This window comes from Notamacropus eugenii, chromosome 3 (genome assembly GCF_028372415.1).
Source record: "Notamacropus eugenii isolate mMacEug1 chromosome 3, mMacEug1.pri_v2, whole genome shotgun sequence".
NCBI lineage: Eukaryota > Metazoa > Chordata > Mammalia > Diprotodontia > Macropodidae > Notamacropus > Notamacropus eugenii.
This window is the reverse complement of record NC_092874.1, coordinates 215,530,808-215,556,308: the sequence shown is the minus strand read 5'-3', so window position 1 is coordinate 215,556,308 and position 25,501 is coordinate 215,530,808. Positions and strand designations below refer to the sequence as shown.

The 25,501-nt window shown below is 36.8% G+C and overlaps 1 protein-coding gene across 4 annotated transcripts in view; it reads right to left on the bottom strand.

Annotated features, from left to right (window-relative positions):
- DENND5B (DENN domain containing 5B) overlaps window positions 1–25,501 on the bottom strand; it is a 174,336-nt gene that overhangs the window by 101,940 nt on the left and 46,895 nt on the right. For all 4 annotated transcript variants that reach the window (XM_072654371.1, XM_072654374.1, XM_072654375.1 and 1 more), the window contains exons 3-4: window positions 15,802–16,468; window positions 10,302–10,489 (exon numbers count right to left, since the gene is read on the bottom strand). In XM_072654371.1, the coding sequence (XP_072510472.1) occupies window positions 10,302–10,489; window positions 15,802–16,468 (855 nt within the window). The remainder of the gene's footprint in view (window positions 1–10,301; window positions 10,490–15,801; window positions 16,469–25,501) is intronic.

Genomic DNA, 25,501 nt, shown 5'->3' with positions numbered 1-25,501 from the left:
CCATAGTGACAAGACGTAAGGAAGAGTCGTTGCATTCCTAATTTCCAGTCAATCATATTATCCTCCATGCTTGTGAGACTTAGATTTGGTAACCAATTATATTGCTTTTCTCACCTATGATGTCACAGGCTTTGTAACCAATCATATTGTTTTCTCCACTTATAAGGCTGCCTTCTAGCTTTTGGATGCTCCTCCTTTTGTCTGTAAAAGCAATTTGTTTGCCCTCATTTGGGGTCTTTTGGCTTACTAAGGAGGTAAAGACACCTTTTATTAGTAACTGCTAGCCTTACCAATAAATTAAATGTGCTCGGAACTTTGTGCTTCATTTTACCTTAATTTCAATCATGACATACCCCAAAGAGATAAAAGAAATAGGCATCATGGTAAGACTTTTGTTGATTTATGGCTGAAAAATTTTGGAACAGGAAAGCAATAAATTACTATTACACAATGAGAAATGACAAAAGAGATCAATTCTGAGAAACTTGGGAAGACCTGCATATACTAATGGAAAGTAAAGTCAGCAGAATTAGGAGCACAGATTACAAAATGACTATAACATTCCCTTTCCAGCCTGTGCTTCTGACTCTCTGGACCTCAATTTCATGCCTCAGCTGCCTTCTCACCCTGGAATTTCGCCCAGTGCCTGGGACTTTCCCTGGAACATCCCTCCTTTTCCACCCTGCTCCCTTCTATAGGTGAGCTCCTTTGGGGTCTCCATTTGGGGAAGGAGTCCAAGTTGACCAACCTTCATATCTCTCCTGGCTGTGCTTCTAACTCTTTAGATACTTCCACCATACCTCCTTGTGGAGGAAGCCAACCTCACCCCCAGCTTCTTAGTACCTTTCCATGTGTTGTCTTCCCCCATTAGAATTTAAGCTCCTTCAGGGCAAGGACTATCATTCTTTTGCTTGTATTTGTATCCCAAGTGCTCAGTTCAGTGCTTAGCATGTAGTAGTTTTCCAGTTCTTCAGTTGTGACTGACTTTCCTGACTATGGATCACACTTTCCATGGGGATTTCTTGGCAAAGATACTGGAGTGATTTGTCATTTCCTTCTCCAGTGGACTAAGGCAAACGTAGGTTAAGTGACTTGCCCAGGGTCTAGTAAATGTCTGAGGCCATATTTAAACTCAGATCTTTCTGACTCTAGGCTCAGCACTCTACCCACTGAGCTGTCTAGATGCTTCCTTAGCAAGTAATGAACTTAATGAATACTTGTTGCCTACCTACCTACAACATTGTAAAGAAAAACAACTTTGAAATGTTTAAAGACTGTAGTCAATGCCCAACCATGAAAGGAAGATTAGTTATAGTGATGCCCCCTCCCATCCCTTACTCCCCAAAACTGTCACTGAGAAATTTTTTTAAAGACACAAACAAGGTAAGTGTCAAACTAAGTTAAATATATCTAAGAATATAATCTGATTTGTGATTTCATACATCTTCTTCTCTTCTGTTCTTTATAAGTAGAAGTGTTAACATTTGTTGTTTGTCAAATTCAGAATAATTAAAAGAGGAATATATATCTATACGAAGATATATATTTAAAAGATTGCATTAGTTTTTTTTTAAAGACTGTCACATCACATTGGCAACTCATATTGAGCTTGCAGTTAACTAAGTCCACCCTACACCCACCCCAGCTTTTTCAGAACTTCTATCTTACCATGCCTCTCCCACTCTGTACTTGTAAAGTTGACTGTTTTGTACTTAAGTACAAGGGTTTCCCATTTATCTTCATTGAATTTTATCTTATTAGATTAGACTTAATGCACTAGGCTATCAAGATCCCTATGGATCCTGACTGTCATCCAATATAGCAGCTATTTCAGTTTTGAATCATCTGTAAATCTGATGAGTATATCATCTATGCCTTTATTTAAGTAGTTGAGAAAAATGTTAAACAAGCACAATCCCTAGGATGCTCCACTGAAGACCTGTCATTGTGACATTAAATGTTTAACTACTACTCTGAGACAGGCCATCCAATCAATTCTGAATGCATCTGATTATATTACTGTCTTATCCATACCGTTCTGTCTTCTCAAGAAGAATAGCATGACATGCTACCAAAAACTTTGCTAGAAGTCTAGGTAACCCCCATCCACAGCATTCCCCTGATCCATTGTTTTAACAATGCAGTTAAAAAAGGAAATAAGGTTAGTCTGGTGGGGTCTCCCCCTTGATGAAGTCATGTTGGTTCTTGATATTACTACTTCCTTTTCTAGGCTACTTCTTTCATCTCTTTGATGACCCAGTCTAGATTTTCCCCAGTAATTGGGAATGTACTGTCCATGCATATCACTATAACACCATACCATAATCGTATTATATGTCTAATTCATATCTTTCCAACTTTTCCATAAGAACAGAATGAGATCCTCTACTAAAGGCTTATAAAATTGTTTCTTGCTTTTAGCATCTACTACTAAAGCCAGCTTACAAGGTCTCTTACTCTTTTCATAATAACTTCATCAAACACTTGTTTTAGGTCCAGATGATCCCAAGCACATAGCATCATACCTAAGTTCCTTCCTATCTCCTTTGTTAGCTAACCTTGAGTTAATGAGGGAACATCACATACTTATAATCTTCTTTTCTTCAGCCAATCCCTGAATTCAGTGATTCCAAAGCATAAGTATGGAAGTAGAGGCAGTAGATAGTAAATTGTTTCTCCCTACCAATTACCATTTCAGGATGCCTCCAAAGGAGAAAGCATTCCTAATACACATCAGATGTGGAACTTTTCCTACTACAAAAAGATAAACCCAAGAAGCCGTATTTGAAGTAGCCACAGAATTGCTCAAATCTGGACAGATATTTGGAAGGCCCACAGCATCCCACACCAATCTTCTGCTTGTTGTAAAGAATATACATATAAAGATCAAGCATGTCTCAAATGAAGAGATATCAGAGGACACCCCACACCCATCTCTTTGTAAAGGTGGGAAGTCTAAAAGTATTGCACATATTTTCAGGCTTTTTCAACGTATTAATTGGGTTATACTGGTTTTTTTCCTCTTCTTTTTCTTTCATTTTGAAATACTGTTTATCATACTATATAGTAGCTCTCTGGAAGGGGGGGAATGGAGGAACTCTAGGGAAAACTATGATGATATAACAAACAGAGGACATGAATTTAAACTTATTTTTAAAAGAGTTACTCAATTACTGATCTACTGACTACCTATCAATTAAACTACTTTCTCTTCCTAATGATGTCTCTTTAGCCATTCCTTTTTGTTTCCTTCTTCTTCCCACAAAAAGAAAAAAAGATATACTTTTTGAAATAATTTTCAAGTCCATTATGGTACCATAGTCACTACTGAACTCACTAATGATCTCCCTGTAAATTCCAGCAACACACATGACTACCCTTTACATCAACACCAAGCGGTTCTTAACCTGTGGTCTGTGAATTTATTTTTTTAAAAAATATTTTGATGACTGTATTTCAAATTCAATCAATAAACATTTATTAAATGCTTACCATGTACAATGCACTACGCTAAATTCTGGGAATAGCAGACGAGTAAAAAAGGAAGACAGTTTCTGCCCTCGTGGAACTTAAACTCCAAAAGAGGAAAGTAAGGCACAAAAGGAAGCTAAAAAAGTTGAAAGGAGGAGGGTAGGGACAAGGTATCCACTAGAGACATGGAGAACAAAGTTTGGAGAGTCAGGAGTAGAGTCAGAAGAAGAGAGAAGGAAAAAATGGCTGACCCAGGTTCTTCCTTAAAATAGAGGTTCAAGGAGGGGTGAACCAGTTAGAAAAAAAGACAACAGGGGAAGAGGAATCTTTCCAGAGTGATTTCATTACTGGATAAGAAAAAAGTCTGGAGAATCAAGAGAAGAGTCCAGAGAGGAATGAAGGAGTGAACATGGGTGGTTTGGAGTTTTGAGAAACTTGGCACCAAAATACAAGCCCAACACCCAAACACAATATTAATGTTATAAATATATTTATATATAAAATATAAATTGTAGTAAATATCCATATATTATGTTTTTGTCAAATATTAGTTTGTATGTTAACAAAATAGTAATTTTTAAAAAGGGATAGAGAGCTCTTCTGACAAAGTTCCAGGTTGATCAGAAAGCTGTAGGGAGAGGCAGTAATGTGATACTGTTAAGCATGGTAACACAGTGCTCAGACTAGGACGTCTAGACCCAGGGGCTCTGAAGTCCTTAACATTATGTCCTGAGACTCCAGAGATAATCCTGGAGATTCAGCAATCTTCAAAAATCCACGAGAGGGGGGGGGCGAAGCCAAGATGGCAGAGTAGAAAGATGCACATACGCTACCTCCGAACCCACTGGCCATAAAATATCTGTAAAAAAAGAACCACTGGTGAATTCTGGAGCAGCAGAAGCCACAGAACAACGGAGCGGAGGAGATTTCTGCTCCAGAGAGCCTGAAAACCTCTTGCAAAGGGTCCCTCGCACCCGGACCCAGAGCAAAGCCCAATCCTTCCTCGGTGGCACAGCGCGGAAAGGAGCAGATCCAAGCGGGCTTCAGGGACGGAATCTCCAGCGGCTGCGCGGGTCCCTCCACCCACAGGTGACAAGGGTCAGTGAGAGGGTCCCTTCGGCGGGTCAAGAGGGGTGTGGGGTGCCCCCATAACTCAGGCCCCCTCAGGAGGCAGGAGCAGACCAGGGCTCCCCAAGCAGGCAGGAGCCTGGATCCATTGTTGAAGGTCTGTGCATAAACCCCCTGAGGGAACTGAGCCTGTGAGGTAGCCCTGCCCTGACCTGAGCACCTGAACTTAATCTCACACTGAATAGCAGCCCTGCCCCCGCCCAAAGCCCTGAGGCTGGGAAGCAGCATTTGAATCTCAGACCCCAAGTGCTGGCGGATCTGGAGGCGAGGTGGGGGTGGAGAGGACACTCAGAAGTCAAATCACTGACTGGGAAAATGCCTAGAAAAGGGAAAAAAAATAAGACTATAGAAGGTTACTTTCTTGGTGAACAGGCATTTCCTCCCTTCCTTTCTGATGAGGAAGAACAATGCTTACTATCAGGGAAAGACACAGAAGTCAAGGCTTCTGTATCCCAGCCTACTCAATGGGCTCAGGCCATGGAAAAGCTCAAAAATGATTTTGAAAATCAAGTTAGAGAGGTGAAGGAAAAACTGGGAAGAGAAATGAGTGACATGCAAGCAAAGCATGAAAAACAAGTAAACACCCTGCTAAAGGAGACCCAAAAAAATGCTGAAGAAAATAACACCTTAAAAAATAGGCTAATTCAATTGGCAAAAGAGGTTCAAAAAGCCAATGAGGAGAAGAATGCTTTCAAAAGCAGAATTAGAAATGGAAAAGGAGATTCAAAAGCTCACTGAAGAAAATAGTTCTTTCAAAATTAGAATGGAACAGATGGAGGCTAATGACTTTATGAGAAACCAAGAAATCACAAAACCAAACCAAAAAGAATGAAAAAATGGAAGATAATGTGAAATATCTCATTGGAAAAACAACTGACCTGGAGAATAGATCCAGGAGAGACAATTTAAAAATTATGGGACTACCTGAAAGCCAGGATCAAAAAAAGAGCTTAGACATCATCTTTCATGAAATTTTCAAGGAAAACTGCCCTGAGATTCTAGAATCAGAGGGCAAAATAAGTATTCAAGGAATCCACAGATCACCGCCTGAAAGAGATCCAAAAAGAGAAACTCCTAGGAACATTGTGGCCAAATTCCAGAGTTCCCAGGTCAAGGAGAAAATATTGCAAGCAGCTAGAAAGAAACAATTCAAGTATTGTGGAAATACAATTAGGATAACACAAGATCCAGCAGCTTCTACATTAAGGGATCGAAGGGCGTGGAATAGGATATTCCAGAAGTCAAAGGAACTAGGACTAAAACCAAGAATCCCCTACCCAGCAAAACTGAGTATAATACTTCAGGGGAAAAATTGGTCTTTCAATGAAATAGAGGACTTTCAAGCATTCTTGATGAAAAGGCCAGAGCTGAAAAGAAAATTTGACTTTCAAACACAAGAATGAAGAGAAGCATGAAAAAGTAAATAGCAAAGAGAAAAATCCACGAGAAGAGGCAAATCTCTTGAGGCAGAGTTCGGCAAAAGAACCCAAGCAGAGCTGATTGTGCCACCTAAAAATGCAGCAGCAGAGAGCTCTTGGCCTTGTCATAAAAGATCCTGTTCAAGAACTAAAGATGGAATGATGGGTAAATCAAAGAAAACACTCATGAGCATAAACAATTATTGCCAGTCTAACTCTACAACAATTAGATTTAAAGGAAAAATTTTATTTTTCCACAAGAACCACATGAATAACTAGAAATCAGAAAGAAGCAAGAAATAAATTAAATAAAAGTTCTACAGAAAAGAAGTGAAAGAAAAAAGTAAAAAAGAAGAAGTAGTACTCTTTAAAAGAGTTGGTAATAATATTAGAACTAAATCAAAAGATTAAAAAAAATAAAATCTAAGACAGCTATTATCAAAACTAAGAAAACTGAAAAACAGGTCAAGAAAAGATAATTAAGAATCTGGATTTCCTGGAAACCATGATGAATAAAAAAGCTTGGATACTATAGTTCAAAAAATCATATGTGAAAAACTGTTCAAATCTATTAGAATCAGAATGCAAAGACAGAATCCACTGATTACCACCTGAAAGAAATTACCCATAGTAAAAAGTCCCAGAAATGCTATAGCTAAACCCAGAACTATCACATCAAAGAAAAATAGTGCAAGCATCCAGAGAGAATAATAACACATAGCACCCACTATGTGCCAGGCATTATGCTAACTGCTTTACAATCATTATTTCATTTGATCCTCCCAACAATCCTGGGATGTTACATACTATTATTATCCCCATTTTATAGATGAAGAAATTGTGGCTAGCAGAGGTGAAGTGACTTGCCCAGATCTGAGGCCACATTTGAACTCAAGTTTTTCTGACTACCAGATCTTAAGCTTATCAGACATTCAGCTGTAGTTCAATTAAGTATCAATCAAGAATAACCAAGTATTAATGAAGTTGCAAGTGCCAATCAATTTCAATAAAGTACCAAATAATCACACAAGACTTAGCAGTCACCACTAGAAAGAAGTACAGAGCTTAGAAAATGATATTCCAGAGGACAAAAAATAAAGATTTACAACCAAGAATAACTTACCTAAAAAGTTGCATATGATTCTAGAGGGAAAAATATGAACCTTTAATGAAATAAAAGACTTTTAAATATTTCTGATAAAAAGACCAGAGGTGAGTAAGAGCTCTGTAATAAAACATAAGCATCCAGAGAAACCTATAAAGATAAATTTGTTGGAGCAAATAGAAGGGGTTGTATGACGATAGTACTAATATTCTAATAGCAGAGGAGAAACAGGTGTCATTTCAGAGTTTCAGTGTCTTCAGTGGGTAGAGAGGGAGTTAAATACAAAGATCGTAGGGGGTAAATTGGATTTATTCTAAGAGGTTTAAGAGGGAAGATGTATGAGAGTAAAAGAAGCAATACATTAGTACGGAAAGGAGGAAGAAGGGTGTAAAACTTTTTGTTTCTCCTAAGTGGGATACACAAGCAGAACACGAAAATGTGGAAGAAGTGGTGGAGGGACTAGGAATCAGATGAACATCACTCTCATCTGAAATAAAGGAGGCTTGAGGACACATTCTCAGGCTTACATAGAGAAACAGTTTGATATACAAACACATCAGACTCAACAGGTAATCTGGGATATAGGTGGTGGTTGAGAGGGAGAATTACATCACACATGGAAAAGTCACATGTAAAGCACAGTTCTTGATTCTGAAGCTGAGATTAAATGGCAGTGGGGAAGTAAAAGCAAAGAATTAGACTCCAAGAAGTATCTTAGGTTGCCTATTAGACAACTGAGGAATGGCTGAACAAATTGTGGTGTATGTGACTGTAATGGAATATTATTGCACTATAAGTTATGATGAAAGGGACAATTTCCAAGAATTCTGGGCAGTATGAACTGATGCAGTGAATTGAGGATAAGCAGAACAACAATGTATACAAGCATAACAAAATTGTAAACTAAAACAACTATGGAAGAACTAAAACTCTCATCAAAGCCACTAAAAAATCACATCTTCAGAGAACTTATGATAACGCATGTTATCCATCTTCTGACAAAGAGGTGATTAATGCAAGGTTCATAGACACTCTTAAACATGGCCCTGCTGTGGACTTGTTTTGCCTTACTATGTTTATTTGTTACAAGGGCCCCCCTACCCCTTCTTCTATCTCAGTTAATTGGGAGAGTGAGTTAGCAACACTAATGCCAAAAAAAAAAGGTAGCGTGTGTGTGTGTGTGTGTGTTTTAAAGTCAAGGTATGCTAATTAGAAAATACATAGGATCTGAAAAAACAACAGATTTCATGAACAAAATCCCAGTGTGTTCTCTCTTCCTCCCCATCCCTCTACCTCCACATATACATATATGTCTCAAAATGTCAGAAATCAATCTTCACACAATCATGGAAAGTCAACGTCTACAAATTCATTGTTTGTGCTAAGCAAACAAGAAGCAAAGCAAGTTATACCTTGTAAACAAACCATGTTCTAAAATCAAAACTGTATAAAAAGGGAGAGAAAATCAATAAGGAATTTCAGTGAATTTGGCTAACACATTTTTTTCAGGATAAGAGAACAAGTAGATTCTCTCAACTAACAAAATACAAAATGCTAGATTAATTTATAGGAAGAAAGGAAAAAAGAGAAATGAGAAAAGAAATAGAAAACACTTCAGAAAAAAGTGGGAGAGCCTGAATGTGGATTATACCAAGATATTTTCCTTGAGTATGTACTCTAACAAGAAAATATTCATCGAGACAAAAATAAGTAATGAATTACTACATTTTCAAGTGGATTGTGGCTTGGTATGTTATTAAAACTCAGTTGTGTTACATATGAAGAATTTCCTTGAAAATGGTACTAAACAGATACAATAATAATAAAGAGTTGAATTACTTTATGCTGCCTCATTTTAATTTTAATTTTGCATATCACTAAGAAAAGCAGAAAAGCAGATATCTCTTTTATTTCGCTCTTTTAAAAGCTCTGGATGAGTCAAGTAAATACCAAGAACCAATCAATTAACAATCCTTTATTAAGCCCAGACTATGTGTCCAGTACTGTTCTAGGCTGGGGCTACAAAGACAAAAATGAAAGTCTCCGCTCTCAAGGCTCTTATTTAATGGAAACTCTCAAGGAGTTTCCATTAATAACCTTAAGATCACATCACAGCCAGCTGTTGGAATTTTATCTCAACTATATAGCAACTAGGTTTATATTTAGGCCAAGTGATAGAAATACTGGCTCTAGGATTGAAAATAAGGAATGTTAAAGTGTTTATTTCACCATCTACTACATGCTAAAGGATATTCTTTTTATGTTCCAGAGGTCAAGAATTAATCAACTTTAATGTTTTAAAAACTGTTATAGCACAATGAAACTTGCACATCACTTTAAAAATCGATGTGGAAAGGTGTGGTAGAGAGGAGATTAAAAATGGTTTATTCCACATAACACAAAGCACATATGAACATTATTTGAGCTGCATTTTCACTAATTTTTAAAAAATTATTTATCACTGACTTGCATCAGCTCTGTCTTATATGTGAGATTAAGAAGAGCTTATGGAGATGATTAAACATGGTAGCATATAGAAGGGCGGCTAGGTGAAGAGAGTGCCAGGCCTGGAGTGAGGAAAAAGTCTAATCTTTTTGAGTTCAAATTTGGCCTGAAAGTCTTACTAGCTCTGTGACCCTGGTCAAATCACTTTGCCTCAGTTTCCTCATCTTTAAAATGAGCTGGAGAAGGAAACAGCAAACCACTTTACCAAGAAAATTCCAAATGAGATCATGAAGAGTTGGATATGACTTAAAAATAACTAAGCACACACACTAAGCATCCATCAAGGGGTAATGCTTAGTCTCTAACACTAAAACTATAAGCTGAATTTAGTTGAATAATTCAAGAAAGGAGAAAGGGGAAGAGAGACAGCTTGGCATAGTGAACAGAAATGGTCTTAGTGTGGGTTCCAGTCTCACCTCTGTTAGTTACATAACCTAGGGCAAGTTACTGAACTGTTTAGTGCTCTAGGAAACTCTAAGACTAAATTGCAGAGAGGGTATCCATTTACATTCACAGGGCTATTCTTCAATGGAAGCACTCCTTAATAATAATATCAGAAGGTTTTTTTTTTAAACTAACAGAAAGGAAAAAAATACTTGGGTAAAAGTATTTTTTTAAAACCTTCCATAAAATATCAGCCAAAAGCAAGCGTCATAAATCACAATGAAATTTACCTCCTGTGGAAGTTCTAGTTTAGAGCGATCAGTTCCTTCTTTTGACTGAAGTCCCATCAGATAAGGTACAGGAGCATCAAGAAAATGCAGAAGGGAGGCAGGAAGAATGGGAACATAGACATGTTGCCACTGAAATGGAAACAAAAGTGTGGTGATCCCTTCTGCTACTGTCATCAAGCGTTGATAATCTGCAAAAAAGAGAGGAAAAAAACGTACATTGAGTAAATACAAATAATTTCCATTGTATAAGACTTGGGAGAATTTTTGTAGTAATAAAATTATTCTTTACAATTATATAGCTAAACAATTTCATTTAATTGCCCTTTATTTTGAAAGGCATTGCTATTACCACTACTAACTAGTTTAAAACAAACAACTCCCTTTTATATCTGAACCTCTGCTTTTTAAACGTAAGATTAAGCATTACTGAAATCATTCCTTGTAATGCTCTTATTCAAAATATACAAAATTCATAGATATTTCCTTTGTGGATTTTTATGGTAGGGATTATTTTGCTGTAGTCTTTGTAGTTAGGGCTAGCACAGTTTATTTTTTTTAAACAGAAAATGTCTACTCATTGCACTCCAGGAATGAAAGACAACCAATGAAAAAATATACAGAGGCTAGAGATGGAGGGGGTCTATGCAAGTAGTAACAAAGAGTCCAGAATACCTAGATCATGATGGAATATACAGAGAAGAATAAAGTGCAACTGGATGGGAAAGACAGGAAGAGGCCACGTTGTAAAGGGATTTAAATGCTCTATTCTCTTCATCCAAATCATTGGTTTGAATCTCTTGGGTTGTCTCTGGAAGTTTTCCCAATCTTTATGTTCTCTCCAATTGAAGTCAAAAGGGGACCGAATAAACACATTTTGACAATTCACTTAAAGAAAAAATCAATTTGATACTATGTGTAATGGGGAGCCACTAGAGTTTATTCCTGCACTCTAGGAAAAATCACTTAGGCAGCTAAGTGGATAATGGATTGAGGTGAGGAGAGACTTGAGGCAGTGAGAGCAAACAGAAGACAATAGTCCTGGTATGATGGAATGAGGGCATGCAGTAAGGTTGTGGCTGTGTAAGGAGACAGAAGTGCATGAATGTAAGACATGTTGCAAAGTTAGAAATGATAAGAAATTAGTTTAGTGGGGTGAGTAAGAGTGGGTAGCTGAGTATGACAGTGAGGTTGCAAGCCTGAATGGACTGCCTCACTTTTTTTGGTGAAGTGTGAAACAATGTCCTTAGCTTCCTCTAGTATGGAGAGAACTGAAGGAGAGACAAGAATATTTGAAACAGTCACTGTGATGACTGGGATAGTGAATTTTATTAGTGATATTGTATTGATAACAGTATTGTAGTGACTGTGTAGTAATTGTAGTGATAAAGTATTGATAAAACATTTTTGCTTATTGTTAATGTAATTTTGCTTCTTAATGGGAAGATCTTTCCCATCCATTAATAAGTCCGTGTGCCCTGCTTAAGTCACATGGAAGCCTGTGTCACATGAGTCTAAGTCACATGGAACAGGGAGGGGTGGAACAGGAAGAGATGGAGCTAGAGCAAAGCTGAGAGGAAGTTAGTCGGAGAGCAATCAGAGCTGAGAAAGACAACAGGATAGTATGAGTGAGAGAGCTTGTTTGTGATTTGTTTAAGGCAGCTGGTTCATGGAAAGCTTAACAGCTTGGGGATGCTTTTGCCCTCTGCATTGTTATTATGTATAGATTTCTTTGTTACTATGATGGATTTGGCTTTCTGGGGTCTAAATAAATGTTTTGGTTCTGTCTTCCATGTGAAGAGTCCGTTGTATCTTGTGATTCAGAACTGCACAGCATATTTGTGGCTGCTGTAGGCCATGTGACCACTGCATTGGTACCACAGGCACAAAAAGATTGCATTGCTGCAGTGAAGGCATACTTGGTACTGTACAGCAAATTTACACGTATCCAAATGCAGTAAGCACAATTTTGTAATTTCCTATAGCTTTGTTCAGCAGCACATGAATAGGAGTGAAGGAAGCAAATGGTGAGAGTAATTCAAGGATCAAGTTTGGCAAGTCATAATTAGCTACAGGGAAAAAAACAGAAAGTACCCACTCTGTTGGGAAAGAGATTTCCACAACAGTCATCTTAGCTATAACTTTTCAGTAAATTTCTTTTCTAAAAGCTATGTAAGTTCTACTAGTTGATTACTAATGCCAGAGGAAGGCTAATGAAGGGGAATAGTAGTTAGCTACCCTCCGTGGGAACTATCCCACCAATGTGAATGAAAGAAATAGCCTAGAGGATATATTTCAATATCACAAAGAAAGACTACTTATGGCAGTAAGAACTGGCTTTCCAACAGACCATAAGCTATCTAAATATAGGCAATCTGAAGTTTTCCCCTTATTAGGGAGATATGTATCACTTAAGAGGGAGCCTAGGGGAAAATAACAAAAATAATACATGGTTAGATAAATTTTCAAAAGGTAAAGGAATTGTATCTATCTCAGAAAAATAGATAAGGTAAAGTATGGGGAGATATATTATAAGACAGGAATTGAAATACTACGGATAATAGAAGATATTTCTAACTATATGAAAAAAGAAAAAATAAGAATTTAGTTTAGTCATTAGTAATAACTCCCTCCCCATAAGAAATTTAGGCACTATAATTTATTATCAGGGAAAGTTATAATTTTCCTTTAGAAATTAAAAAAAATAGTAAATTTAAGAATGTAATATTATCTTATAGCAAGACTGTCCATAAGCAAAAACACTGTCATCACACAAAAAAGTTGGGTCATTATAAACATATCTCACTTGGCTCACTCTACTGACTTATAATTTTAAAAAGAATAGAGAAAAAGAGAAAATGGTAAAATAGGCTTGATGCCAATGGCCATAAGCCTAGTGAATCATCCTTCTATGATTCTGCAACCTAAGTACCAGGTAGTAAAACACTTATGTACATTTCATGAAACATTGTTTGAAGAACCTGCTATTCTAGATATTCATATTAACATTTTTAACAACATTCTTTATTTTTTTCTTAAATTCAGCAGAACAGGCAAGCCAACATTCACAATTCTCTTTACATAAACGACCAGAAATGCTGCTTCTGGGACATAATGTGTTGTCTGATAATCTGATTAGAAAAATGAAATCTTTACTTGGGATACTAAGTCACAGAAAGCCATAATTAACAGGGTTATTACTTCCATAGTTTCTTGACCTATAAGCACATGCAGGGCTTCAAATGAAAGCTACTACAAAGATAATCCTCTCAGTAATGAAATATTTGAGATATAATACTGCAACAGCTATTTCACTTGTATTCTCTTTATTTCCCTCCTCTATTTATATCTTCTTCCACAGTGATCCAAAAAAGGGAAAAAGACCCAAATGTACGAAAATGTTTATAGCAGCTTTTTGTGGTAGCAAAGAATTGAGAAGAAGAGCATTAATTCTGGAATGGCTGAAAAAGACTGTAATGGAATACTATTATGCCATAAGAAATGAAGAGCAGGACAGTGTCAGAAAAACTTGGGAAGATTTATATGAATTGATACAAAGTGAAATGAACAGAACCAGGAGATCATTCTAGACAGTAACAGCAATATTGTAATGTTGATCAACCATGAAAATCTTAGCTACCTTGATCTAAGACAGTTCTGAAGGCCTCATGATGAAAAATGTTATCCACTTCTTATCCACTTCTAGAGAGAACTGATGAACTCTGAATGCAAACTGAACTGTAATTTTGTCACTTTATTTTTCTTATTTTTTTGCAACATGACTAATATGGAAACATATTTTGCATGATTTCACATTTATATAATTGATATCATATTGTTTGCCTGTTCAATGGGTGGGAGAGGGCTGGAGGGAGAAGGATAATTGGAAATGCAAAATCTTAAAAAAAGTTTAAAAAAACTATAATGTATATTTTAAATCTTCTTTAATATTTTAAATCTTTCAGGAAGAAATACAAAGTCTTTTGCCTAAGAAGCTACAGTCAACTATTTCATTTAGCTCTGTGCAAAACAGACCTCATGCCAAAAGCATTTTGGAATGTGCATCTATAAAGCAGTAAGGGTTATAAATGGTGCTATTAACTTCAATGATAAAATGTTCTTGTATTTCATGGCAATTGTATCATTTTCTCACTTTTATTGTAAAAGAAATGGTTACTTGTTCACTCAGTTACCAACTATTGCTAGGATTTTTTTTTTCTCTTAATTCCTACCTTTCCAAAGTTATTCTCACCTTATAAAGAGAAGTAAGGCAAACTGCCACAACTTGGCTCCTTTCATTTTTTTTTTAAATAACATAAAACTGTCTCTGCCACATACTTGCTTTCTATTCATCCAAAAATAGACAAATATTTTATAAAGTACTTGAGAAACCTCGGCAAGTATTTTAAATTCTTTATATGACTATAACAGTATGCTTCACTTAAGTATAACAGCAAACAAATCTGTAGTTTACAAAAGTAATGAAAAGCTAGTAAGTCAGAAGTTATAAACTATCATCAAAAAAATTTAAAAATTAATAGCAAAAGAACTGTGAATGAAATAATCTTTAAGATTTCACATTATACTCATCAAATTAAGAGACAACATGATAAGAATCAATGCCTGAGTAGCTGTGTGAAGGCAGACTGGGTCAAAAAAACCTGATAATCTTTGTTTTTTATACCACATTCATTTTCCCATATATCTTCTGCTACCACACCCTCCTCTGCAGCCTGCTCTCCACCCCTGGCCACAGAACCCTCCTTTTTAACAGCAAAACACAGTTAAATAAAACTCAATGACACGGTGTGGCATCATGCATTGCAGTATTCCCCTACCTTCTCTCCACCATGAGGAGATTTGTTTCATTATTTATCCTCTGGAACCAATATAATTTTTCGTGTTTAATCTGAAATCAGTTGCCATGCACAATATATTTTGATTGGAGATGTAAATGATTCAAGTGCTTCGGAAAATAATTTAGAATTACACAGGAAAAGTCACCAAACTTTAACTTTTATTGGACATACATACCAAGGAAGACAAAAGACAGAGAAAGAAAGTTCTGGAAACTGGAAATAAAGAGGGAACTCATCTTTTGGAAAATGAACGAAATATGGGTCAGATCCATATCTGAAGGATATATTCTGAAGGAATATCATTATGCTAAAAATATGCAAGTATGAGAAAGTAAGAGAAATATATGGGAAGGTTTATATGAACTGACACAGGGTGAAAAAAGTAGAGTAGGAAAACAATATACAAAATCATTACATTAATATTGATGAAGATAACCCTAAAAAGGCGCATGATAAAGCACATTTTCTTCTTGGTAGACAGGGGACAAATCTTTGGATGCAGGATGTTGTAAAATGGTTTCAGATCCAGTCACTGTGTTAGTTTTGTTTAACAATTTTTCTTTGTGGGAGAGGGTGTTATTGAAGTCAGATTATATCAAGAAATTTCTATGATATAAAATAAGTAAAAATAAACAAGGACTCACCTTGTGAATATAAGAGAATCTGCATTTCTAGAAGAACACATGTGAAAACCTGAACAAGATTCTCCAATCCTAGAAGTTCGAAGACTTCCCAAAGGGGATAATCTGAAAGTGGGAGTTCATTAGGTCCAGGCCTCTGGCAAATGACAGGCTCATAAACACCATAAAACTTTAATGACCTTCCTGGAGGTGGAAGGGGCACCTCGTAAAGAATGTTATGGATATAACTCTCAAGAGGCAGGGGTGGGGGCTGTTGGGAGCTAACTGCCTTATAAAGCTGAAGGAGAAACTTCTTGCAGGCTTGCATGAATGGCAGGGGAGTGATCAGACATATACTTTTTGAAACATACAGCGTATCTCTGCTGATGTCATAGGAGTTGTATCGCTGGAGCTTAGAAAGTGAAGTTGCATCTCCCTCATCAATACTGCTTGTGAGGGAATCCATGCTGCAAGAAGATGAGGCATAGACACCACCGTAATGTTCTGCGTTATGCATCTGGTAGAGTGTATGCATTGCTGTGCAGATCTGCTTACTGGTGACTTCTTCATAAAAAGTAAGAACAAAACCGTACGTGCGGGAACCATCTTCCCTGGTTATTATAAATGAGTGGAACTGAGGGTCTTTGTTATCCATCTGAGTTCTGAAGGATAGTCCTTTAGGCATACAAAGCTGTGGAAAAGAGAAAACACAATCAGAATCTATAAATACTGTCATCTCAAAACAAGTTCTGCAGATCTGTTGTTCTTAAAGAGCGAGGAGTGTGATGTCATTTTATCTACCATTAACACTACTGCAGTTAAAAGCAATCTTCACATTACTTATAAATGAAGTTATTTTTTAAAGGAAAGAAGGCAACATGAAAAACCTTCATGTAGAGAGAGAACAGAAAGAATACTAAAATAGGTTATGGAAAAGTTAGATTCTTTACCAGTTACTAATCATGTTACCTAGGGTAACTTAACATGTCTAAGCCTGAATAAACTACACTAATAATCTAATAATCCTGCTTTGACTACATTAAGTTGATGAGCATGAAGAACACATGAGAGAACATAAAATATTTTTGATTTGTAAACAGTGATAAGGTCCTGAAGAATCGACATCATTGAAAGGGAGAAGATTAGACATTTTCCCACATACCCACTAGGGTAATGGTAAAGGTTACTCTAAGCATCAGTGCTGGACAGGAGTGGAGCCAAGACTGTGGGAAAAAGGCAAGGACTTGCCTAAGCTCTCCCAAATTCTCCTCTATAACAATTTAAAAATAATGCCTCAAAATGAATTCTGGAGCAACAGAACCAACAAAGGATATGGTGAAACAATTTTCCAGTCCAAGACAACTTAGAAGGTTGTCAGGAAAGGTCTGTTGCACTGGGGTGAAAGTGGACCACAAACCAGTGCAGGGAAGGCCCTGGCAACTTTACAGTAGTCCTTGAGGGCAACTGAATTGACTTCCAGAACTTTCAGCCCACAGATGGTAAAGGGATCAGATAACCAATCAGAAGGATAATAGAGGGGTCCTTTTGTTGACACTGGATACAGGACTTTGTTGCATTGCCCATATTCAGAGGTGTGTGGCAATCCCAGTGTGAAGAGATTACAGGGGCTCCTTAGCAAGCACTGGCTACAAGACTCTGTTGCACTATCCATATGGGATTTAGATCACAGTCTTAGGTGAGGAAAAATACTAGCACACTAGAACTCCTGGCCTCAGGGAAGCAGGCATCTTGGTTATAATTCCAGGGCAAAAAAAAGTGCTTGTGATTGCTCACAGACTAGACAGAGCAAAGGCCAGAAGAGTAGGAAACACACCTCTCCTTAGATCACACCACCTTGGAAGCACTGACAACTTACAGACCCCCAGAACCAGTTCTGCAAACTAGTTGCACAAAAAACCTGAACTTTAGCACCTGAAGTGCTCCCTCCACTCCAGTGGCAGAACCCAGCTTTAACATAAAGTTAATAGCCAAGAAACAGGCTAGAAAAATAAGCAAACAACAACAATAACAAAAGAACTTGACCATGAGGAAGTTACTATGGTGACAGAGAAGATAAAAACAAATTCAAGAAGACAATAAAGTCAAAACTACCACATCCACAGCCTCAAAGGAGCATGTGAATTGGTCTCAGGCCCAAAAAGCATTCCTTGAATCCTGCTCAAAAACAATTTTAAAAATCAAATGAGAGACACAGAGGAAAAGTTGGGAAAATAAATGAGAGTGATACAAGAAAATTATGAAAAAAGAGTCAACAGTTTGGTAAAGGAGGCCAAAATAATACTGAAAAAAACCCTTAAAAACCAGAATGGGCTAAATGGTAAAAGAGGCATAAAAATCCAATGAAGAGAAGAAATCCTTAAAAAGAAGAACTGACTAATTGGAAAAAGTTAGACAAAATTTTATTAAAGATAAATTTTATTAAATTTATTATTTTCTCCTTAAAAAACAGAATTGGACACATAGAAAAAGATGTACAAAAATTTCCCAAAGAACTCCTTAAAAAGTAGAATAAGCCAAATGGAAATGAAGGTACAAAAGCTCACTGAAGAAAATAATTCCTTAAAAATTAGAACTGGGCAAATGGAAGTTAATGTCTCCATAAGACATGAAGAAACAGTAAAATAAAATCAAAAGAATGAAAAAATAGAGGAAAATGTGAAATTTCTCATTGGAAAAACAACTGATTTGGAAAACAGACTGAGGAGAGATAATTTAAGAATTACTGGACTACTTGAAAGCCATGATAAAAAAAAGCCTAGAAATCATCTTTAAATAAATTATCAAGGAAAAGTGCTCTGATATATCATAGGACCAGAGAATAAACAGAAATTGAAAGAATACACTAGTCACTTCCTGAAAGAGATCCTGAAAGAGAAATTTGAACCTTACTCTCATTGGAATTCGCTCAAAGAGGGAATAACATACAGACTCAGTTGGGTACAGAAATATATCTCACCCTACAGGGAAGTAGGAGGGAAAGGGAACAAGAGAAGGGCAGGAGGGGAGGGCAGGCTGATAGAAGGGAGGGCAAATTGGTGAAAGTGGTAGTCAGAAGTAAAACATTTTTCAGGACAGACAGGGTGAAAGGAGAGAGAGCAGGATAAACAGGGGGAAAACAGGAATACATGGTAATTATATCTGTGAAAAATTTTTTACAGCAAGTTTCTCTGATAAAAGACTTCTTTATCTATCTTTTAAAACTTTTAACTTTCTATCTTTCTCTTGTTTTGATGGATTTTTTTACAACATGACTAATATGGAAATATGTTTTGCATGATTGCACATGTATAACCTATGACAAACTGCTTGCCTTCTCAATAATGGAGGTGGAGGGAGAGAATTTGGAATTTATTTATTATTAATTTTATTTATTTTCACTGTTCTATAATCACTACTATAAAACTGATACTTTTTTCCCCTCCCTCCCCCCTCCCTCCCTGAGACAGCATACAATTGTATATAGGTTCTACACATACTTTCCTATTAAATACATTTTCACTATAGTCATGGTGCGTAGAAGAATTAAAATGAATGGGAGAAACCATATAACAAACCAAAACGTAATACAAAAGAAACTGATCTGCTCCATTCTGCAATTGAATTCCATAGTTCTTTCTCTGGATGTGGAAGGCATTTTGCCTCAGAAGACCATTGGGAATTTTTTAAAATCCTTGCATTGCAATGGCGTTCCAAGTCTACCAGAAAAAGACTCTCGCACACTGTGGTTGTTGCTGTGCACAAAGTTCTCCTGGTTCTGCTCATTTCACTCAGCTTTCTAGGCCTCTCTGAAGTCTTCTTGATTATCACTTCTTATAGCACAACAGTATTCCATTACAATCATATGCCATAATTTATTCAGCCATTCCCCAATTGATGGGCATCCCCTTGATTTCCAGTTTTTGGCCACTACAAAGACTGCTGCTATAAATATTTTTGTACATGTGGGACCCGTTCCCATTTTTATGATCTCTTGGAAATGCAGTCCTCGAAGTGATATTACTGGGTCAAAGGGTATGCATATTTCTGTAGCCCTTTGGGCACAGTTCCAAATTGCTCTCCAGAATGGTTGGATCAGCTCACAGCTCCACCAACAATGAATTAGTGTTCCAACTCTCCCATATCTTCTCTAACATTTATCATCTTCCTGTTCTGTCATGTTAGCCAATCTGATAGGTGTGATGTGGTATCTCAGGGTTGTTTTAATTTGCATCTCTCTAATCAATAGTGATTTAGAGCATTTTTTCACATGAAATATAGATATATTTAATTTCTTCCTCTGAAAACTGCCTGTTCATATCCTTTGACCATTTATCAACTGGGGAGAGAATCTGGAATTTAAGCTTTTAAAAAAGTGACAAAATTATTTTTACATATAATCAGGAAAAATAAAATAACTACAAAAAATAGAAAAAAAACAACACTGCTTACTGCTTTTTTACATTATAGTACTTATTTACAGAAAATGCAAATGTCTTGTACAGTGACTGAAATAGAAATAGAAACACGAAATTGCAGATCTGTTATCAAATGAGGAAGAATAGTAAGGATCTTTCTAGAAGGGGCCTAGTTAATGCCTTTGTGACCCAGGACATGAGGACTGTTAAGCTGTCTGGTAATTTTTCCCAGGTGCTTTAATGAGCCAGTCAGAGCATGTGAAAAGGGCCTTTCTTCAAAACAAAGTTCCCTCAGTTTGGGTCAGTTTGGGCCCAAGGCTGGGAATTTTTAGTGAAAGAGACCACCACAGTCCTCTGGACCAGTGCATTTTTACATATAAATGTTCGTATTAATGAGCAGTTAAAGATGTCATCCCTCCCAGAGTGATGATTATCCTATATTTCATACTGAAGAATTGTGCTGAAGGAATTTCTTGAAACATTAAGAGAAAAAGTAGTAATGATGAGATCAGCTGATGGTGATGAGATTCAAATAGACTGGTCAGTGAGATAATGGAATTCAAATAGGTTGGGCGATGAAATAATGAAACTAACAGAGGCCCCTCCACTGTGGGCAATGTGCCTAGATATGTGCAAAGCTCTGTTCTACAGCCCCCTTGCCTCCATGTTCCTGGTTACCTTACTTGTCTATCCCTGATGACCTCATCTCCCTCCCTATAGCAGATTTTCCTTTATAAGAATTCCTAGCTTCTCCCAACTAGTGGGCTTCTTCCTTAAGGAGATGTCCCCTTTAAGCTGCTGCCATCTTTAGGATCTACCTCCCTTAAGGGGCTGTGACTTCTCTTAAATGAAGAGCCTGCTTGGTTGTGTTACCTCGATGTGGAGACAGCCTGAGCAAATTCTTTCGAGACACCACAACACAAACATATACACCTTGCACTTCAACAGTCTGGTGACCTTGCATCTTCTCAGCAAGAGAAGAAAGGAATGAAAATTTGGCTAGTCTAATAGCTAGGCAGAGAAAGGCTGATGGGGACAGCAAGAACTGTAGAAAGTGAGGGAACCAAGAAGTTTCTTTCTAATATTCTTCTCTTATTTCTGGCCTAACTTTTTTTCTTGCTCTTCTCTACAGCATGGTCTTCTGCTTCTCCTGAGGGTGAGAGACAGAATTGCACCTTTTCCATTTCAAGTTCAGGCCAAGATCTGATGATCATAAAGACCAGGCCAGTCTTTAAGTGACTGACAAAAGGTGCAATTTGTTAACAACCAAGGATGCCCTCCCTTTCCAAGATCTGTTCTTGTGGAAGGAGCTGAGGTTGGGGCAATGTTGGGGAGAGGAAAACAGCATCATTGTCCCCTTCCAAACAGAAAGGAAGCAATAAGGTACAAATTGATGATTATTATATTAAGGTCTTCTTAAAAAGTGGTTGTATTTGTTTGCTTTAAGTAAAGCACAAGCATTTTACGTGTGTCCAAGGACAAGTGAACCGCTTTCCTTGAACGTACTATCAAGTCTTTCTTAAACATTCTATAAAAGACTGGTAGAAAATAATTTCTGTTCTATTGAATGAGATTGAGCTAGCCCAGTGCTCTACCAGCTTCTTGTTGACAGGTTCAACTTGTTGCCTGGGAAGAAAAATCAACTGAACCTTGAAATCCCTTCCTAAGAGACTGTTCGGAACAAACTGTTCCTAATGCACACTGCTCTAAGCCTTTGCTCCAACTCTTCTTGCTTTGCCTGGTCTATTAATTTGATTGTACTAAAGGAGTTCCCAAATCTCCACCTCATTCGCTCAGTGATTTCCTTAACAGCAGTTCTCTATCTCATAGAGAAGATAAATATTCATCGAAGCCTTCTCAAATCCCTGCACCACAGGAAAAACAAAGTCCATTCCAGGCTAGGAAAGTCATTTAAAATACTAGGTAGGAATTAAGGGATTTCGTAAAGAGATAAAACAAATTAGCTACAAATTAGGGGAAGGGACTAAGGCAGGGAAAAAGGCTCAGGATTTATCCCAAAATTATCAAGGGAGATGATAAAAGTAGATAGCTACATTTCTATTGATCAGAAACAACCCCTGTATCAGAGATTTTGCCACATTAAGTATACTTAGTAGCTTTACCACTAGGGTCTCTCAGGGGCATGCTCGAGCCAGCTTGTACCAGCTCAGGAGAGCTGAGTGTTAAATTTTCAGTGTAAGCATTTATGCCTCAAAAATTGGCAGATGCTACGAATTAGGAATTATTATTTTGTTGATTACACTTAAGACAGTGTTTGAGAAAATGATTAAACTTGAAAAACAAGTCCTACATTTTCAGAAAGCTAGCTGTTAAGTATTTACCAGCTTGCTCTAGGTCTGCTTTCTCTGATTACCCACTAAAAGAGGTTTGTTCAAGAAATCTTGACAGATGCCCACTGAAAGATATGATTCAACAATTTCTGCATATTTGCCTACATAACAGCTCTTCCATAGTTTCTACTGTTGTCACCATTGCAGTTTTAAAAAGCAAGATAGCGAGAATTAAGGTCACCGAAGCAGCAAGATGGAGGATTAAACATTTTCTCATCCTCTTAACCTATCAAACCTCTCCAAATTTGGAATTATGTGAAAAAGATACAGCAATTCCAGCTAGCTCCACAGTCTAGCAGTGCTTCTTAAACTGTGGGTCATGACCCCATCCCATATGCCACTGCGACCCACAGTTTAAGAACTGCTGAAGGGGTTGAGAGTGGAAAAAATTTAAGAAGCTCTGCTCTAGAAAACCAAGAATCCAAATGTCTGAACAATTCAAAAAGCAGAGCAGGGAAGGATAATTCCTTACCCTTAGTGTGCTTATCACTAAGCACTGCCTCTCCCATTACCCACCACACTCAGGAAGCAAGGCTGCACAAAACTACCCATAACCTATGGATTCACAGTAGGACTCCACCCTACTTCCAAGGCCTCAGAAATGCAAAAGTCAGACTCTAGCTGAGGCTGCAGAGAACAATGGTCAGCACTCTGCTGCACTAAGGAACTGGGGTAGGTTATATGTCCCTACTGGATGTTTGTCATTTTACTAAGCCTGAGGGAAAGAGCCCCAGCATTCAGCTAAGGCTAGTTCTGCCACCCTCCAGAAGTCCTTTAGGGCAGAGAACAAGGCTAGTTAATTTTCCAGTGTGGGAGAAGGCTGAGAAAGGGAAGGTCTCAGACAGTGAGTGATACTGAGCTAAGACTAAGATAAGAAAAAAAAGACTAAAATTATCAAATATCCCATGAGGAAGAAAACTCAATTAAAGACCTAGCCCATAAGGTGATAAACCAACAAGAAGATATTATTAACAGCAGGGAACATGGCCTCCAGATCAGATAAAGAATCCAGATATGTATGAGTAGATACTGCAAGACAAAGGAAAATGAATCAAGACTGTTTGAGGCGGAGGACATTGTGGATTTCCAAGAAGAGCTTAGAATAGCAAAATGTTCCCGAATGATTTAAAGGGAAATAAGAGTTGTGAAAGTAGAATTTATGGCGTGGATCCGTGGTAGGAAATCACACCAAAGAAACTAAAGAGAAAATAACTGATTGGAAATGAAGTACAATATAGAAGAAGAAAAGCAAAAAAAAAAAAAAAAAAAAAAAGGCAGTAATATTAAAGAAAGATAATGGAGGTGGAGGCCAGACAGTGGAGTAAGAGGAGGCATTACTCCCTATCTTACCCACCAAATCTCCTCCAATCAGATGTATAAAATGCCCCAGACTGAATTTTCATAGGGAAATCCCAGAAAAAAGTCACAGTGAGTCATTTTTCTAGCCCAGAAAGGGTAAGGAAAAAGAGGTCTGGTCAAGTATACAATCAGCCTCCAGAGTACTCCAGAGCTCGGGGGCTAAAAGAGAGCCAAGACTAAGCACCAGGACAGGAAGTACTGGGCCAGAACTAGATCCTGGGAGAGCGTTAAAATAGCCAAGGTACAGAGAAGAGTGCCACTGGGAAGTCTATTGCCCAACACCCAATTCCAGATCAAGATCCAGGGCAGGAAGAAGTAGTCATAATTTTCCTTATATTGAATCAGCCCTGCATTGCTGATATAACTATAACCTGGTCATATTTTATATTACAATCTTTTAATATGTTCTTGTAGCCTCTATACTATTGTTTATTTAAGTAAATAATAAATATCACAGTCTCATCCTTTATGTTTATTAATGGGTAATATTGATTAATAGTAATTATTGTTTATATAATATTTTAAAATTTATTTTAATAGTATTATTTATTAATAATAATATTTAATAATAAATTGTTTAAATTTATTATTGTGTTATAATTTTTAAAATATTTATTCATTTCATTTAAGTTATCTATTTTATTGGCATATGATGGGACAAAATTTTCTGGAAGTTCTTTTTATTAAGTCTTAAAATGCTGTGAATTCTTTTTCATTTTTAATAAAATCTGCTATTCCTTTCCTTTTTAACCTGTTTGTCTATTTAATTAATTTTCCTTTGAAAAAACAGTTCATGGATTTACTTATCAATTAACATTTTTTTTTGCTTACAATTTTGCTAATATCGTTTTTTGATTTTCAGGATTTCTGGTTTGCTATTTAGTTGAAATTTTTTTTGTGAGTTGCTTTTCTACTGTTTTAGTTATATTCCCAGTTTGCTTATCTGTTCTTTCTTTTATTAATGGATTGATTCACTTAGAGATATAATTTTTTTCTTAAGGACTGCTTTAGATGCATCTCAAAATTTGTGGCATGCTGTTTCATGATTATAATTGCACTTGACAAAATTTTCTATTATTTTTATGATTTTGTTCTTTGACTCACTAATTCTTTAGAATTAAATTATTTATTCACCAATAAGTTGATTAATCCCTTCTTCAAAAACCTTATTAACCGTACACAAGAATAAAGTCCAAATGGGTACATGATTTAGGTATAAAGATTGATACCATGAATAAACTGGAGAAGCAAGGAATAGTGTATTTATCAGATCTATGGAGAAGGGAAGAATTCTTTACTAAAGGAGAGATAGAATGCATTATGAAATGCAAAATGGATAACTTTGATTACATTAAACTGAGAAGTTTTTGCACAACCAAACCCAATGCAACCAAAATTCGGAGGGATGTAGTAAATTGGGAAAAAATTTTTACAGCTAAGCTTGGGGATAAAGGCCTCATTTCTAGAATATATAGAGAACTGACCCAAATGTATAATCATACAAGTCATTCCCCAATTGATAAATGGTCAAAGGATATGAACAGGCAATTTTCAGAGGAAGAAATTAAAGCTATCTATAATCATATGAAAAAATGCTCT